Source organism: Herpailurus yagouaroundi, unplaced genomic scaffold, assembly GCF_014898765.1.
Source record: "Herpailurus yagouaroundi ecotype Mexico unplaced genomic scaffold, PumYag 255, whole genome shotgun sequence".
NCBI lineage: Eukaryota > Metazoa > Chordata > Mammalia > Carnivora > Felidae > Herpailurus > Herpailurus yagouaroundi.
In genome coordinates this window covers 1,547,701-1,567,498 of record NW_024412472.1, presented here as the reverse complement: position 1 = coordinate 1,567,498, position 19,798 = coordinate 1,547,701, and the positions used below count along the sequence as shown (strand labels likewise).

The window sequence follows — 19,798 nt, the reverse complement described above, 5'->3', positions numbered from 1 at the left end:
AGGGGGAGAGAGCAAGAGAGAAAGAGAGAGAGAGAGAGAGAGAGAGAGGGAGAGAATCTCAAGCAGGTTCCACGCTCAATGAAGAGCCTGATGCAGGGCTTGATCCCAAGATCGTAGGATCATGACCTGAGTTGAAATCAAGATTCAGATGCTCAACCGACTGAGCCACCCAAGCACCCCTCCAATGGCATTTTTGAATTGGTTTCTGACAAACTTACAAAAGTAATTCAAGGGAATAATGATAGCTTCATCTAAAAATAGTGTTGGAGTAATTAGCCATCTCTGGGGAGGGGGGTGGATGGAGAAATACTCCCACTTTATACAGAATTAACTCAAAATTAATATGGACCATAAATTTAAGTGTAAAATATGATACTCTAAAACTTTTAGAAAAATACAAGGGCAAATCTTTGGGGCCTAGGGCAAAGTGAAGAGTTATGTTTGACATGGAAAGACTGTTAAGAGAATGGAAAGATGAGCCACAAATTTCGAGAAAATATTTACAAACAACATATCTGACAAAGACCTAGTATATGGAATGTTTTAAGAACTCTCAAAACTTCAAAATATAGAAAAATCTAACAGTAAAATCAGAAAATAAGCAGAAGACATGAACAAGCATCTCACTGAAGGGAATGCATAAATGGCATATAAATTCATGAAAAGATGCCATCATTAATTATTAGTAAAATGCAAAGTAGAACTGCAATCAGATATTACTACAGCAATTCAGAATGGCTTACATGAAAAATGGCACCAAATGCTGTCAAAGATACAGAGGATTGGGAGCATTCAGACACTGCTGGTGGGAACAGAAAGTGGTACGGCCACTCTGACAAACACTTAGCAGTTTCTTGTAAAACTAACCATGACTTACCTTATGGTCTAGCAGTTGTACTTTTGTGTATTCATCTCAGAAAAATAAAAACATACACCAACCCAAAAACTTGTGCACAAATGTTTATAGCAGCTTTTTAAAAATAATTGCTAAAAACTGCAAATAACCTAAATGCTCTCCAGTCACAGAATACTTAAACAAACTGACAAATCCATACAATGAATTGCTGCTCAGCAAAGAAAGGAAACAAACTATTAATACATGCAACCAGTGGATACTTTTAAGAGAATTTTGCTGAGGAAAAGGAAAGAAAGAAAAAAAGAAAGAGAGAGAGAAAGAAAGAGAGAAAGAAGGAGAAAGAAAGAAAGAAAGAAAGGGAAATAAAGAAAGAAAGGGAGAGAAAGAGGAAAGAAAGAAAGAAAGAAAGAAAAAGAAAGAAAGAAAGAAAAAGAAATAGAGGAAGAGGGAGAGAGAGAAAGGGAAGGAAGGAAGGAAGGAGCAGAGAGAGAAAAAGGGAGGGAGGACGGAGAGAGGGAGGGAAGCAAGAAAGCCAATTGAGTCTATTTATGTAATTTTCTTGAAACAACAAAATTTTAGATACAGAACACAGATTAGTAGCTGGCCAAGGTTAAGAACAAGGGGAGGGGGGAAGGAAGAGAAGTGAGTATGTCTATAAAGGAGTAGCATTAGGTAGCTTCATACAGATGAGTCAGATTTGTATTTTGGCTGTGGTGGTATTTACAAGAATCTGCAATGTGACACAGTTGCATAAAACTGTATGCATGTACATAAAAGTTGAGTGTATATAAAAATAAGTGCATATTTAAATAATCTCTGTGGATCATACCACTGTCAATCTGTGGGTTTTGACATTATACTATATTTATGCTAGACGTTTTTATTGGAGAAAACTGTGTAAAACTTCCACAGGTTCTCCCGATTTATATTTTTGCAGCTTCTTATGAGTTAATTATTTAAAAATAAAAAGATAAGAAAACAAATACTCTTAAATATAAGGTGTGTTCTGTTTGTTTTAATGTTGAACTTGCAATGAAACACTCTACGTATATACTCCTGTGAAATTTAAGAACCCACATGTGCTGCTGGGAGCTGGTGGACCCCTGGAGATATTCCTTCAATACCTGGATAATATGCTCCAACTGTCCATTGGTCTGGGAGTGGTGGAAACAGTGATTTGACTAGGAGATGTAAATCTGAAAATTCTTGGGAAATGGCCTCCAAATATAGGTTATCAATAAGGAAGCTGTTGTAGACATGTTGCTCTGCAGGCTAGATTCCCCTTCAAGGAAACACTTGCTGCCCAGCCCTGGGAGAGGGGTCACCAGACAGTCTCCAGCTCTCAGCTTCTACAGAGTCTCTCAGCTGCAGGGTGCCATTTTGCCAAAGGTCATGACCTTATTTCTTAGGTGACAAAGTGAAGAGAGGTCTTAAAATCCTGGCCATTTCAACCCCCACACGAGGTAATACCGTTGGGTAATAAATACTTGCTCCACAGTTTCTTGCTATGTTGGCTGACACTTTGTCAACCCATACTTCAGTTCCATTTCTTCCTCCGACAAATTCTGTCTCTTCCTTTCTTTCCAAAGCCTAACCTCTAATAACCAACCTTCACCCCCAACTCAGCTTTGTATCTGCATTTGGAGAACCCACCCCGTGACAGGAACATACTCAGCCTTCAGGTGTCTTGACAATCTGTGAAAGTATAAATTTCACTGCCCCACAAGAATGTAAGTGTTCTGGATAGAGAGCTACTGGAGGTGATAATCATGACTTTCTGCTGACAAGACCATGCTGTGACTATGTGAAAGGGTGCAAGAGGGTACATCAAACTACAGGTCTTTCTGGGATCAGAACAGAATGTGGCCTAAACAAAGGCACAAAATTAATATGGACACCAAAATGGTTCTTGATCCCAACTTTATACCATAGAAAAAATTCAGTTTGTGGTAAACTTAAAACAAAGCGATTGTAAAACAACAGAGGGATTTTTATTCACCAATTTGGGATTTAAATTTTCTTACATATTACACACAAATAAGAACCATAAATAAATCTGCATTAAAAATAACTTATTTTGTGAAAAAATTATAATAAAGAGAATTTTAAAAACGAGCTGTAGAGTAGCAGAGATATTTGCCATACTTATATTTGATACAAGACTCATATCAATAATTTATAAATAACACCTGAAAATCAATAAGAAAATGATAGCCCTCTTTTTAGAACGGGCAAAAGACTAAAACAGGTCCTTCACAAGAGGCAACTGACCAATAAACATATAAAAATGCATGGACATTATTGGTCCTCAGGGAGGTGCGAATTAAAACCACAGTGAGATACCACAATACACTCAGTAGACTGACTTACAAAAACCCTGAAAATACCCAGTGTGATTAAAGATGTGAACCAGTTGAGACTCATGAACTGCTAGTGGAATATAAAATTATGTAATCGCTTCAGAAAATACCTGGCAGAATCTATTACCATTGGTGAACATAGTCTTTCCAAAGACTTGTATCCCTAATTAGTCTAACAGAAATTCATATGTACGTGTGCACAACGATCAACTGAACATGTACCAGAATGATCAGAGTAGTGTATCTGCAATAGCCAAGCTATCGCTATTCTATTTTACTATTCTATTTTACTATTAAGAGTAGAAAAGTAAATATGGGCTATATACATACAATGGGGTGCTATACAGAAATAAAAATGAACATTCTACTGCTCCATGCAAACACATGGATATTTCTCACAAACCTAATGAGGTGCATAGATGCCAAACACAAGGAGCACACAGAGTATGATTCCACTTACATAAAGGTTACAACTGGGTAAAATAATCAAGTAGCTGGACTGCATAAGGGCACAAAAGGGGCTTTGCTGTGCTGGTAAAGGTGTGTTTCTCGTTATGGGTGGTAATTACCATGGTGAATTTACTTTGCAACGAATTCATTGAGTTAGACCTTTATACTTCAGCTATATTTCTTGATGTAAATTTACTTCAGTAAGTTTTTTACTAAAACAAATGCTCATTGAATTATTTTCTGATTGTCTACTTAGGTTTATACATTTTCCCTAATACTGTTTTCATTGTAGCAATAATTACATGATCAAATAAATGTAAGTTAGTCTGTAATTAAATTAAATTGAATCTCATAATTTGCTTAATAAAAAAAAGAATACATCTGTGCGTTTATCTGTATATCCTCTATCTATACATCTATGACTAAAATCTAACACAGTGACTTTTTTAAAACTTTTTTCTAAGTAGAATGGTGTGTGTTGAGTTTGTGGTTTTAATTTGGAAATGAGAATTACTCTTCATCAGGGACACATCATTAAATTGCCTGTGACATCATCTACCTCCCGTAGCAGAAACTGGGGAATATGACATTGATTCTATAGTATAATCACTTGGATACCGATGTACCGTTAAATTGCAAAGATGAAATTTACTTCTCAAATAATTCACTGTTCAGTGGGGGAATCTAATCCAAAATATAAATAATTAAAATAAGTATAATTATGACAGAGGTAGTAATGGCTGACATTGACTGAGTGCTTATTATATGTCAAGTACTATTCTAAGTGATTTATATTTAGACCTCACAATAACTTTATGCAATGGTGATTATCATTACATGCATTTTAGAGATATGGAACATAAGGTGCACTGCGGTTAATTTCTCAAAGTGTCAAAGCAGCACAGCAAGAGTCAGAGTCACAGTGTAAACCAAGTGCTCAAGTTCCAGCATTCAAGATGTTTTAAAATATATATATATATTTTTTAATTTTTTTTTAACGTTTATTTATTTTTGAGACACAGAGAGACAGAGCATGAACAGGGGAGGGGCAGAGAGAGAGGGAGACACAGAATGTGAAACAGGCTCCAGGCTCTGAGCCATCAGCCCAGAGCCCGACGCGGGGCTCGAACCCACGGACCGCGAGATCGTGACCTGGCTGAAGTCGGACGCTTAACCGACTGCGCCACCCAGGCGCCCCTATTTATTTATTTTGAGAGAGAGCAGCAGAGAGGCAGAGGGAGAGAATCCATGCTGTCAGCACAGAACTCAACATGGGGCTTGATCCCATGACTGCAAGATCATGACCTGAGCCCAGATCAAGAATCAGGCACTAAACCAACTGAGCCACCGAGGTGCCCCGGCATTCATGCTTTTAATCGCATGTATACTGTATTGCCACTTTTTGCATGAGAAAAGACATTAAGACTTTTGGCTTCCAGAAAATTGGCATTATGGTTCCTGTCCTCCATATCTGAACTCATAATTTGATTACAAGTGACTCCCATCCTTGTTTTGTCTTCTTATGGGGAACATGGGGATGGAGGATGTAGATGGAGAGAAAAGAGGAAATCGGGGACTGGAGAGGGCAGCTCCCTTCTCTGAGATGGGGCTCTGGGCCAGACATCAAGATTAGGGGAAAGGCGACGAGATGGGAAGAACTCTCACTTCACCAAAGTGACGGCCTGCTCTCCTCTAGTTTGAACTCATTCCTCATTTCAGGGAGAAGGGTTGGGAGTTCCCACACACAAGTGGGGAAAATGCTTTCTCAAGAACTCTGTTTCAATCTGCATTCCTAGCTGGTCTGCTTGTCCTTCCATATGCCTACACGTATAAACAACCAATCACTCTTCTAGCAACAGAGCTTAAGTAAAAGCCAGGACATAGACAGAGACCTTAGGGACTGCTGTTCAAACCCCCAGATCCCCCACGTCAAGGATTCAAATAAAGATAGAAAAAGATGAAAAAAGGGAGGCACAAAGGGAAGGAGGGGTGCAGAGAGGGAGGAACAATGAGTGACCTAAATCAGGAATGGACCCTGAAGACAAGCTTCTGAAGTCAATGTTCCTACCTGCCAGAATTTTGTGCAGACCATGAAAAGAGTGGCATTATGACTAAATCCTTAATAAGGCTCAGGGTTGCAGATTCATGCCTATGGAATGAAGAATGAAAGAAAAAAATTCAGGTCAGTGAGGGTATGTAATGAATTTTCTCTGTGATATCTCACTGCAGGTATCAAAGTAGAGAGGACAGGAAATAGGGAGCTGATTTCTTGGCAAAGAGAACCTGATAGTATTCTCTGTCAAGGATATGTGGAGAAGAGACGCGGGTCTTTAAGACTCTCCAACATCTATAAAATCTGATTTATTTAAGGATTACCTCCTCAGATGTATCTAAGAAGGCCAAGAATCCAGACAGATTATGGAACACACGAGGCAAAGAAGACTTATGGGAACAAACCAAATGGTAGGTGTAAGCTTGGGGATAAATTACGCATTTCTAATTCTTGTTCTCCCCATGCCTGCACCTGTAGCCTCTCTGGCCTCTGTTCTAGCCCTGTGATTTTCTGCATGGACTTTTCCCCTACAAATCCAGAAAACTGACGGGGTTAGAATCTCTTGAAAAGTGTGAGAAAGGGTAGCTTTGTAATTCAGACACTTCCTGGAGAATAGTCCCTACCATGCAAGACTGTTAAACCAAGTCAAAGTTAATCTTGGATGGAGTGTGGGCAGTGTGTGCCATTAGATTAGAGACGGCTGTTTGCATAGCTGTGTATCTTCAGCACCTGGAAAAGTCCAGTGCAATAAGCATTCAATTGAGGATAGGGTACAGTTTTTTCTCTCCATATCCCTTATAACACAACCCTCAGGTCATCTCGCTGGGGATACACAACGATGTATTCAGAATCAATCAACCACTTAGGAGGGCGTACCAAGCAATCCACATGCTTTGATGATTTGCTACCCTGCTCAAAATCAGGCATGTAAGATGGTCAGAAAATCAATTTGTTTGTGCCAGCAAACCAATCATTCAGTGACTAGAAAAGAAAACAAATCATGTGCAAGGCATTCTGCTAAGAAGTATGTATTGAGAACGGAGCCCTGCAGATAGAATAAATAGAAGAATGGATTATAAATGTGAACTATTCAGAAAAGAATGGTAACAGAGAAAGGTTAGGAGATTTTTAAAAAAGGAGGAGAGATTAAGTATTTATGATAGAGGAAGTGTCAGGAAAAGGGGAGGAAAAGGGTCTAAGGGAAATTGAGGGAGCATATGAAAGATAAAAATCTGAGCAGGATCTCTGGGGTGTCTGTACAGAGCCCACAGTTCATGTATCAGGGTTTGAGACTTTGGGAATTAGCTTCTCATCAAGGAAAACCCAGGTCCACTCTAAGATTCTGGGAGATGATAGGTGGCTGCAGGGATGAGGCAAAAGTCTAAGATGTTTAACCCCCCAACATTTACAGATAACCTCGTGTCCAACAAAAATAACTCTGAGCAAATTGAGTAAAAATGTTCAGATTTTCAGTATGAATACATAATAGAGAGGCAGTAAGCTTGGTTGTACTCGAAATTACTACATAGATTTCACCATTCCTAGAGTCTAATTAATCCACAGTGCATAAACAGGACTGTGCCACTGGCTGACTGTATCACCTTGGACACATAACCAATATGACTGTAGACTGGGGAAAGAGGCTGCTATAAAGATTCTACTCCCCCACTCCCCCCAAAATGAGGCACATATAGTGTCCTAGTGTCTTGAAACATAACGGAAACTCAGCAATGATGTATTCCTTACATTCCCTTTTTGAAGCTATCTCCCCTGTCTGGTGCCCCCACTCCTGCTTCTTTAACGTCACATAAGCTGAGTATTGTCCAAGCCTTTCACTCACAGGCAGCAGTCAGCTATTCCTCCTCCTACCCCTATGAAGACAGAGTTGCTTTTCCCTCAACCTACTCCAGTCCCTGGGCTCCAGGCTTTCGCAGCTTGCAGAAGTCCCCACCCTCACTCACCACCCTCCTTCTCTCCTCTCTCTCTCCACCCCAAACACCATCTTTTATCTACTGTTCAAGTGAACTCTAGTTTAGTATTTTCAGATACAGCCATACCCAGCCTCCTCAAAACCCCCATCATCTTATATTGGTTCCCCAGGCTTGTTAAGAAAACTTGACACGTCTCAGAGTAAGTGGATAATCAGAGTGAGTGGATAATCATGGTGCGTAGCCACCAGGAAGAGAGTGAAGAGGCTCTTCTCTGTAATAATAACACCAGAACTTCAAAAGTGAAGAACAATTTACCCCTTGCAAAGCACTTTCTCACTGGCAATCCCATTCCATTTTCACAACCTGTGTCAAGAGCATCACTGGGCAAGACAGAAATTGCCAGTACCATTTAATTTTTTTTTTTAACATTTATTTTTGAGACAGAGAGAGACAGAGCATGAACGGGGGAGGGTCAGAGAGAGAGAGGAAGACACAGAATCCAAAACAGGCTCCAGGCTCTGAGCGGTCAGCACAGAGCCCAATGCGGGGCTTGAACTCACGGACCGCGAGATCATGACCTGAGCTGAAGTCGGACGCTTAACCGACTGAGCCACCCAGGCGCCCCACCAGTACCATTTAAAGATCATGAAACCACAGCCCAAGATTAAATAACTTTCCCAATATTATTATTGTTACAAAGTAGCAGAGCTGGAATAACAAATGCTTCTGGAGGTAAAAACTCAATAATCTTATACACCTTTTTTCATGGGCAAAAAGATGTCCTAGGATTCATATATCAAATTCACACCAAGATGTTCTTTTCAAAGCATGTGAGATACACAGTCCCTACCAACCAGAGTACAAGGTGGCTTTCCTTTTCTCTGAATGATGCCACCAATGCATGTTTTTTTTTTTTTTTTTTTTTTTACTCCTAGAGTTTGGCTACCAGGTGATGCCTGAAATTTGAATGTCACAGAGCCTTCTCACTTTTGTTAAATCTCATCACACTCCACAGTTTGTAAAAAATTTTCTTCTTGAACTTGCCTAGATAACGGATTTCTATCTTTGTACCTCCAGACAGGTGATATGTTAACAGTAATCTGTGCTGTTAACAAATAGTGCTCTCAAATGTTTGTCATTAAATCCCCTTTTTATTGCTCATTTTTGTATCTACACTATAAAATTTTGAATTCTTTGAGGCACATCACATCAATAACCAAAGAATTATGATGCTAAGCAACATGGATTTTGATGTCTATGTGTTGTGGAGATAAACACATATAATTTGCTGATATCATTTTTGTGATAAATGTGATATATGATATCATATCATTTTTCAAAAGTCTCTAGAGCTTCAGGTTTTTTCCTCCAGACATAATGAGTATTGATCATTCCCTCAAATCAACTAAGTCTATTTGATTGACTGATTGATTATTTATTTGTTTGTTTTGCTATTGATGTTCATACTTGCTCGTCTTGGAATTAATTCTCTACTGATCTTGCAGGTTTCATACTTTCTGAGAAATATCACAAGTGAAGATAAAGAGCACATTGAAAAATACACTGTAAGTTCCAACACTATCATAGCACTATTCAAATATACTGATGTCTTCTTGCATTTTGCCTTTATTTTCTTGGTTATATAATTTATAAGGACATCAACTAGGTCTATTCTGTCGACATTGCTGTATTTCCTGTATGTTGTACAGTAGCAATGAATAATACATAGAGTTCCTTATACACTCTATTCTCCCATACCTAGAAATCTCCAAATAATGACTAAATTATCATCCTTGCTATCATTGGAAGTCAAGACTGATACACATCTTATGAACAGGTAGCACACTCAAGGGCAACTTCTACAGAAGAGCTTCTACTGCATTACCTGAAGGGAGTATTTTCTTCTTTGCAAGGCTTGCAATGTGGCTCAACACCACCACTTCCCTGTTTCTGCTTACTGGTTTCCCAGGCATGGAGAAGGCACACCACTGGATCTCCATCCCATTATTAGGGGTTTACATCTCCATACTTCTTGGTAATGGCACTCTTCTCTTTCTTATCAGGGATGATCATAACCTTCACGAGCCCATGTACTATTTCTTAGCTATGCTGGCAGCCACAGACCTTGGAGTGACTTTGACCACGATGCCCACAGTTCTGGGCGTTCTATGGTTGAATCACAGAGAGATTGGCCATCAGGCCTGCTTCTCTCAGGCCTACTTTATCCACACTCTTTCTATCGTAGAATCTGGTGTTTTGCTTGCCATGGCCTATGACCGCTTCATTGCCATCCGCAACCCCTTGAGATATACTTCCATCCTTACCAACACCAAGGTAATGAAGATTGGGATGGGGGTATTGACAAGGGCTGGTCTGTCAATCATGCCAATAATTATCCGCCTTCACTGGTTTCCCTATTGTCGATCCCATGTACTCTCTCATGCTTTCTGTCTACACCAAGATGTCATCAAGTTAGCTTGTGCTGACATCACCTTTAATCGTCTCTATCCAGTTGTGGTTGTATTTGCAATGGTCTTGTTGGACTTTCTTATCATCTTTTTCTCATACTTTTTGATCCTTAAGACTGTCATGGGCATTGCTTCTGGAGAAGAAAGGGCCAAGGCCCTCAATACGTGCATTTCTCACATCTGCTGCATCCTGGTCTTCTATGTCACTGTAGTTGGTCTAACATTTATTCATAGGTTTGGAAAGCATGCTCCTCGTGTGGTCCACATCACAATGAGCTACATCTACTTCCTTTTCCCCCCTTTTATGAACCCTGTTATATATAGCATTAAAACCAAGCAGATCCAGAGTGGTATAATTCGTTTATTCTCTCTGCCTAACTCTAGAGCATAAATTTGACTCACTGCTCTCCAAGAATAACTCGGGGAACCTGGACAAACTGACAGCTTTGTTGTTAGGAGCAACTAGGGAAAGACATGTCAGTGGAAACCTACCTCTCTCTGATATTCAGAATATCATTTCACATAGCCCATTTATTGCTAGATAGCAAATGGCATAATATATGTACATGATTAAGCACATCTCTCAGGTGTCCAACTGATTTATTCTCTTCAGAAGTAACCCACCCTGTTTAGTGGGCATAAGACACCTGATCACACAATTCTTGGATCTAGACTATTGGTCTCTAACTGAGTCAAAGCCCATTGTTTTTCCAAATGTTCTGCATGTCTTGGCTCTGATATACTTAGCAATGACACTCCTAATCTCAAACATTCATCTATTTTTTTTGCTAATATGGAAATAGTTGCTATTTCTAGAAAACTGCACTAAGTGAAATGATGAGACTTACCCAATCCTCAGTTCAATATGGCAACTCTAGGGAACCTATATGTAAGTCTGTCCAGTTAAATGTTTGATAAATATTTATTAGATGTTATCATTATTAATAACATATATGTAAACATATGTAAAAATATAATAACACAGAGATAATTCCTAACCCAGATGACCATTATCTTGATGAGCTAGTTCTAGATACAGGGGAATAGAGATATATATTTTCACATAGTAAAATGGTATTAAAGTTCTAGCTTGGCAATATACCACAGATAAGACTAGACTGAAGGAATGTTAAAAATACCAGAATTGACAAATAGTTGGTCATACGTGTGAATGGGGAGGAGGGAGGCAATGCCTGTGACAAGAAGAAAAATTACCTTTCCTGGTTCCAAATAGCTATGAAAGTTTATTTTGGTCACAGTCTAGACATGGGGAAGAGTTCATGGTCCTATGGCCAGCTGAAGAGTAGTACACATGACTCAGGTGATAGGTTTTAAAGTGAATCAGAGAAGATGTTCCTATGAACAGAAGATTGAATACAAAATGCTAGGATCATACAAGGTGCCACCCAGTGACTAGTCACTTCCCTTCACATAGAGGGAGCCTATCACTGGGCTTTGTCATGCTGGCATTCAAAGCGGTCTTGGACTCCTGCCCCTACTCTTGCTCATACGAAGGTAAGAATTTTCCAGAACTCCTGGGATTTCTGAGTAGCATGGAAAAAACAAACATGAAACCAGACCTTTAGAGCAGCTTCCAGGTTCATAAATAATCTCTACCAGATCAGCTCAATGGACTGTTTCTTTGTTCATTCATTCATTCATTCATTCATTTATTTTTATTCAATTCAGCTGTGTATCTGGTCTGTATGACATTTGTCTCTCTCCTTTCATAGTTTATAGACCGTGTGCTCCAGGAGGACAATGATATTATAGGTCTTATTTCCTACTCTATTATAGAAACTGCCACATGGGAAATCCTTAATAAAATACAAGTTTTTGATCAAATGAATAAAACTTAAAGTGACCCATGTTTCTATGTGTCTGTTGGTTTGCTGGTTCTTCTTCTATTTTTTAATGTTTATTTATTTATTTTGAGAGAGATAGAATGTGTGCATGGGAGGAGTGAGGGGCAGAGAGAGGGAGATCGAGAATCCTAAGCAGGCTCCATACTGTCAGCACAGGGCTCTAAACGGGGCTCAAACCTACGAACCTGAACTGTGAGATCATGACCTGAGTTGAAATCAAGAGTTGGATGCTCAGTCGACTGAGCCACCCAGGCACCCCGGCTTTTCTGATTATTTTTCTGAATCTGCATGTCCTCTGAATGTCTCTGTTATTATGCCCTATAATGTCTTCCAATATTTGGGCATCTAAGTTGTATTCTCATGGAACACCCTCAAAAATATAAATAAGCTCACAACTCTTTATGCCACGATGCATCCTTTCTCTGTACTCTCGGGAATCAACTCAGACGGATCTAAATTCCATCAAAGGAAATCTTTCTTGACTTTCTCTCTAGGCCCAATGATCCTGGGGCCTTCCATAGCAGACTAATATAAAGGGCATTAGGATAACAATATCTTTTAGAAAGTCTTCAAATGGCTGCATTTGATTGACACCTCCAAAAGTTTCTCTCTTCCCTTTCTGTCCTTCCTTACATTGCAGAGATGGTATGGAGAGATCTGAGAAAGAGCTCATAAGAAATATAGGACTGGGAAGTCAGTTTCTTTTTGATGGAGGTGAGTTCTATGAAACAGAGCAGAGTTCTGGGATCACAATGGTCCCAGTTGAACACCTGGGCCAAGGGAGTTAGGGTGGGGAAATTTTCCTAATAGAGCAATTTAATGCCCTGCTCTGGTCCTTTTATCCACATATGTTTCACTGTAAAGGCAAAGTCCTGGGAGTTCTCCAAAAAAAAAAAAAAAAAAAAAAAAAAAAAGCAAAAAGGCCATCCTCTCTAACTTTTCTTCCCTACTAGTATGTGATGCTTAAAATTAATCACCTTTCTGGTGACAAGGCTAAACCCAAACAAGGATACAGCTTGGGACCTTGGGGCACCACTGTTCCAAAGCTCCAAAGCTGGGAGAACAAAGAAGGGAGGAGGCAGAAATGGGCCTTGGAGAGGACCTTCTGAAACAAATGCTCCTTGAAGTTTGGCTTCTTGGTATGATCTAAAGAGGAGGTGTTGAAGCCAAGACTTTGGCCAGGCTTAGGGGTCTAGGGTCACATCTATGGCACCGATGAACAAAAAACTCGTGAACAGGTCAATAAGAAGCTCCAGTGTTTCTTGTCCTGGAAGGCTCAGCATAGGGAACAGGTCATGGGTAGGGTATAGAGAGTTGGTTTAATGAAACTTACAGAGAAAGGCAGCAATATGTCAGTCAAGAGGTGATGAGGCATAAGAATATATCCCAAAGACTCCCCTCAAAACTGGGCTCCCAAATAATCTTTTCTTACAGATTTTTGGAATAGGGAAAAGCCAAAATCTGTCTTTCTTACTAGGCAGATGTAATTTGGAAGAAAAAGGCAAAAGACCTGTGGGAATAGAGGCAGATAGCTCTAGAATAATTCAGGACCCTGGGATAGATTATCTATTTCCCTTGTTGCTCTCTTCAGCTATTCGTATGAGCTTCCTCTTGACTCCTGTCAGTGCCACCAGGTATTTACCACCACCCCCCCACCCCGCCACCCAGAGCCTAAATCAGGTTGAGGAGGGGAGGCACTCTAATGACCATGGGTGTAGACTAACAGAACAAAAAAAACCAAAACAAAACAAAAAAAAACTTGCCAAATAGACCAGCCTCAGATTAAAGCAGAAGCAGACTTTACAGAATCTGACATTAGACACTTTACTTTAAATTGCTGCGTATTCCCAGAAGTGGGCCTATTATCCATTAGGAACTAAGTGTGCAAATTCTGTAACTAAAGGCAGAGTAGAGCTTCTTTGTTCATTCCCTTCTTTATGAGCTATAGGCACTGTAGATTTGCAGGATCTCAAACCCCACACAGATAGAGAGCTATAGTGGATCTGGTGCTGGGGTGGTGTGGGTAGGGGAAGGTGGTCACCATTTTTATCAGCAAGGGATGCTGGTAAAAAGGGAAAAAGCTGGAGGATTTGGGTAGAAAGCCATTCAGAGCCAGTATTCACTGGTATGAAAGTCAAGAATTTCAGTTCATGGCTTGGGAAAATAGAACTATTATGCACTGAGCCATATAATGAGAATTTGGTGATTAATTTGCATCTACTACTGCACACCATGTATGAGAACAGATGGTATCGCTCGGTCTAAATAACGTTGCCAGACAGTAGAAAGGATGTCAGAAAATCGGATGATAAGAAGAAAGGTTACAAAGCAGACAGAGATCAGGGAAATGAAACAAAAGGGAGAAGGATCCAAAGGCAAGGCAAATGTGAAGTCTGTTAGGTGAACGTCTGGGTGGTGTTCCTCCGTGAGAAGTCACATGAGAGAAGAGAGACTCAGAGTGTCTTCTTGAAGCCACCACATTTTTGGATTAGAATGATTAGTTTGGGGAAACAGTTTTTCATCAATCCAAGATCTTAAGGGCTCCCCAGGAGTGGACACCCCCGGGGGGTTGATGTATAAACTTTTCAAGGTCATGAGGCAAGAGTTGTCGAGTTACAGTTCTTTGCAGTGTTAAAAATGATTAAAGAAGACCATGTAGGGGACACAAACAAACTTTATTTAACACGTCACGAAGTGGAGTCTCTACCTGGAGAACTGCAATATGGGAGGGGAGGTGGGAAAGCAGAAGTGTTTTATAGGATGAAGAATAAAGAACAAAGAATAAGGAAGAGACAAATATCTTGAGAAAATATCTTGTCTGCAGTCACCTAGGCAGCCTTGTGTGGGGTGAGAAAGCTCAGAGTTGGCTTGGAGTTTGGGGCCTGCCTGACTGGATACACTGCATGTATGGTCAAGTGCAGTGTTTACAGGGACTGAAAGTTGTCTAAGTTTGGTGTTACTGATGTGGCACCACTGGGCAGGCGAGCTCCATTTTGTGCCTGGAAAATTATTTCAACAGCACGAAACTATGTCATTGAGTACATATCCTAATTACCAATTAATTGAAAAATGGGGAAAGTAAGATGTTTGTGGACATTCTATTAAAAAATAGGCACACTGGCCACACATCCAGGCCACGTCTGCTGTATAATAGGTAGGAAGCAGTTATGCTCTCCAGCTGGGTCTTCCCCCGCTGTCTGGCTCCCCCACCCATCTGGGTCTCAGCATGTCAGAGGAAAGAGACCTGGCTAGACTTGTGACAATAGGCAACTCAGACCCATCCCTGCCAAAACCAAGTTTCTTTTTTTGTGTTTTGGTTTTCACATTCTGCTTCAACTCAGACCCATCCCTGCCAAAACCAAGTTTCTTTTTTTGTGTTTTGGTTTTCACATTCTGCTTCTCCCAGCTCTACCGGGACGAAGTTCGCCTCACCCCCACTCCCATGTGAAGCCCAAGGTTGCAGGCTTCCCTCAGCCTGGTTGGTGCTTACCAAAGTGCCCCTCCCCTTTTCCCACCCACCCCCCATCCTGTCCCAGACACCAGGAACCTTCACTAGCCTCTAACTATTCTCAGTCACTGTCATCTTAAGGCTTCTTAAATCCCTATTATCTTATACCTCTTCTCCAAATGTTTTGAGCAAATTGGAATGACTCAGCATACCTGAGTGTGAGTGACACTGGCCTTCCTCTGCCAAACAAATTCAGAACGGCCTTCTGATTAAGCGTAGCCCAAACCCATCATAGAGGCACAGCGTCGCCCCACTTACAAAGTCCACTCCCGGATGCTACTGCATTTAGTCCTCACAGGTCAAGGGACACTTAATTCTCATTTATTTTTCAGAGGAGGATCACAGGCTGAGGGAGTAGAAGGGGTCTACCCAAATTACATGGCTAAAGATTGGAGGAGCTGGAATGTCAGCTAAGGAATTACCTGAAAGTGAGTCTGGAGGTCTCAGAGGCTTCACACAAATATGAGATGAACTCACTCTAGAATATTCTTCTTAATGCTCATGGTGATATACTGGTATTTACCCATGTCCTAGCTTATCCCAACACTGATAGAAGTATTTACAAAGCATAGATGCTTAAATGTTTTTGAGCTTTACTTTGTGGCAAGAAGGCCACCAGGGTAGCCCTTTGGTATGACTTTTTGAAACCAATAAAACCTCTACAGTCTAATCATTTGTTACTCCCATCTTGAGTTCTCTAACTGCATTGAGCACAAATTATTTCTTTAAGCCCATTCTTGCCTCAGGAATTTCTCCTCTGCTTTTCCCTCAGGGTGAAAATCCCCTTCCTTTTTACCTGATTCCCATGTACCTGTCAGATGTTACATGCTCTGGGAAGCTTTCTTTGACCATGCCCAAACCTTGCCAGATTTAATAAAGTAAGCCATGCTCCCACAGAGTTCTGTAAATCTTCTATTATAATTTTCATATTGCTGTTATTCCTCTTTCATTCTCTGAATCTATTTTTTAATATAATTTGTTGTCAAATTTGCTTATATATAACACCCAGTGCTCATCCCCACAAGTGCCCTCCTCCATGCCCATCATCCATTTTCACCTCTCCCCCACCCCTCTATCTACCCTCAGTTTGTTCTTTGTATTTAAGAGTCTCTAATGGTTTGCCTGCCTCCCTCTCTGTTTGTAGCTATTTTCCCCCTTCCCCTCCCCCATGGTCTTCTGTTAAGTTTCTCAAGATCCACATATGAGTGAAAACATATGACCTCTGAATCTACTTCAAGCTATAAGGACAAGAACCAGTTCTATCTCATAAACTACTATATCCATGCTGCCTAGTACATTGCCTGGCACATATGTTAAACACTGATTTGCAGTTGTTGATCGGATTACTTTTTCCCCCCCCATCTCTAAGGCTTTCCTAAGAAAGAATGTTTTATTTCTCTGGAGTCACTACAGTTTAGGGAAGAGCTACAGGAAGTAAAAAAGTAGAAGTGGCTAAAGAAGAATGTCTGAAGACCTAACGTGGTCTTTCCTAAACAGAAGATTCATCCTACTGTAATGCCCATTATGGAACTCAACACCAGTGCCCCACCCTTTCTGCTGACTGGCTTCGTAGGCCTGGAAAAGGCTCACCACTGGATCTCTATCCCGTTATCTGTCATCTAGATTTCCATACTTCATGGCAATGGCATTCTCCTATTTCTCATCAGCGTTGACCATAACCTCCACGAGCCCATGTACTATTTCTTAGCCATGCTGGCAACCACAGACCTCGGGATGACCCTGGTTACAATGCCTACAGTGCTGTGTGCGATGTGGACAAATCATAGGGAAATCAGCCATGGCTCCTGCTTTTGCCAAGCCTGCTTCATCCACACTTTCTCTGTCATAGAGTCTGGGATTTTGCTTGCCAAGGCCTATGATCAGTTTGTTGCCATCCACAACCCACTGAGATATACTTCCATTCTTACCAACACCCAAATGATAAAGATTGGAGTGGGGGTTTTCATGAAGGGATTTACAGTCATCTTGCCTCCAATATTGCCTCTCGATTGGTTTTCCTATTGCAGATCCTATTTCCTCTCTCATGCATTCTGCCTCCACCAGGAAGTCATCAAATTAGCCTGTGCTGACATCACCTTCAATTGCCTATATCCTATTGTGATGGTATTTTCTATGGTCCTAATGGACTGCTTGATAATCTTTTGCTTCTATATTTTGATTCTCAAAACTGTCATGAGTATTGCATCTGGAGAGGAGGGGTCCAAGGCACTCAACAAATGTGCCTCCCACATCTGCTGTATCTTGGTCTTCTATGTCACTGTTTTGGTTTGACATTCATCTACCGATTTGGGAAGAAATGTTCCCCATCTAGTACACATCACAAATAGCTACATCTACTTCCTTTCCCTTCTTTTATGAACCCTGTCATCTGTAGTATTAAAACTAAGCAGATTCACAGTAGTATTCTCCAGTTCCCATCAAGAACATGGTATTTACTTTCTCCTGTCTGGAAAAGGACTGAGATATTAAAAACATAATAATTTGACAGTCATAAATTTCTAAGGAAGACATTAAAATAAATGTACAAATGCCACAGAAAAGTATTTCAGATACAACTGTTTTTTTTTTCTGCCACTCCCCTTTTTTTTCCCCATGAGGATGAAAGGAAATAAGTCATGTAAAACACTAAACAAAGAGCAAGGTGCTTAGCATAGCTCAATTGATATTCATTTTGTACTTAACTCTCATTCAACTTGCAGCAGCTCTGATGTGACTCTGGGTTCATGCACTCTGAGTGGCATGGTCCAACAAATTGAACACAGATTCCGTTCTTGGTTGTTTTTTCATATGGACTGGACATCCTTACAACCTTGCAACCATTAACTTTTATCTGTTGTGTCCCATGTGTGCACCACCTGCCTTTTCTAGAACTTGTCATCAGTGAAGCAGAGTCTTTCTGAGCTAATTTCCAAATGGTTGCTATTGAACACAGTACGCCAAGAAGGCAACTGCACAAGTAAAATAGGAATGCTCTATTTTTACATAGTGAAGTGAATTCACATCAGCAAGTAAATCAATTCCTGATCTAGGGGAAGAAGTTTTATTATGATGATCCCGACGAAAGGAAAAGGTGTTAGTCAGAAATTATATATAATCAGAGCCTCAAGAGGAAATTAATTCAGAGTAGAACTGGACTTGATTGGTACTTGGTATGTATTCCTCACGTGTGCAAAACCAAGGTAACAAAGGGTAGGTGATATGTGTGCAATTACGTAGAAAGAAAGACAAAGAGGAAACACATGTGTTAGGAGCAGGAGAAGGCCTGGGCTGTTGAAAAGGGTTTCATGGCAGGCTGTAGGGATGTTTCACGCACATATCGGGTAAGGAGGGATTCAGATAAGGTCTCATTCTTAATGGTGGCAGGAAGGGTAGTTATAGATTCAATATAAGAAGAGGAAGGAATACCTTTGCCAGAGTTCAACAAGCCTTATACAGGCAACCTGTATAGAGTAAAATTATTTTCCTAAAGACTGATGAAATCAGGGCCAAATATAAATGAACTTCTGTCTTCTGCACATTCCCTTGCCCTTGATCGCCAAAGAGGAACTTCCCAGATCTCTAGATTTTTGGGTAATGTGGAGGCAAGCCGAATGTGCAAATGTGGGACTCTGGCAAATGCTCTGGTGCAATTTACAAGCTATGTAATGTGCCATGTGTGTGTATCAGGCACATGGATGAGCATACCTTTGTATTTAGGAGCACCTGCCACACATGAAATTTCCTCCTTCTTCCTCCTCCCTTACTGGACTATGAAAACCACTGTAACCTAGCTTTAAGCACAATGCTTTGAGTAGAGTAGGAGCTTAATAAAATGTTCTTTATTAAACTGAATAATAAACGAGGAGTGGACGATGTTTCTGTGTCTCTCTATTTTTTTTTAATCCTGCATCATTATATATAGACAGTTTACAGGTAGAGGTAGAGATAGAAATCTCTGTATTTGGGGCATCCCACTAAGCTGTTTGCACACCACTATGTGACAGGAGACTCCCGAAAGTGAATAATCAAAGTCTCCTGTGTACAAGGTCTGCCCGTTCCTTCCCGGGCACATAGTCTGAGTACACTGAGGCCAACCTCATAAGACACCTTTCTCAACTTCCCTAACTTTCCATTGATGAATTTTCTTTTGAATGTAGATATATGAAATGTTGATTTTTAGTGAACAATTTTCAATCATTGGGGTCTCCATGTTTTCCTAAGAGCTGCAGGATACCCAAGGAGAGAAAAAAGAGAAAAAAAATACAGAAGAGGAGTCTATAAGGGGGTTTCTCAAGCTATGGCTGGTT

The 19,798-nt window shown here is 40.4% G+C and overlaps 1 protein-coding gene and 1 pseudogene across 1 annotated transcript; both read left to right on the top strand.

The window, feature by feature from the left end:
- The first annotated feature begins 9,570 nt into the window (after positions 1 to 9,570).
- LOC121021190 (olfactory receptor 51B6) lies at positions 9,571 to 10,509 on the top strand. Its single transcript, XM_040461420.1, has one exon. The coding sequence runs from the start codon at positions 9,571 to 9,573 to the stop codon at positions 10,507 to 10,509; it is 939 nt and encodes a 312-aa protein (XP_040317354.1).
- Positions 10,510 to 17,015: 6,506 nt separating this feature from the next.
- LOC121021169 (olfactory receptor 51B6-like) lies at positions 17,016 to 17,989 on the top strand (annotated as a pseudogene).
- The last annotated feature ends 1,809 nt before the right edge of the window (positions 17,990 to 19,798 follow it).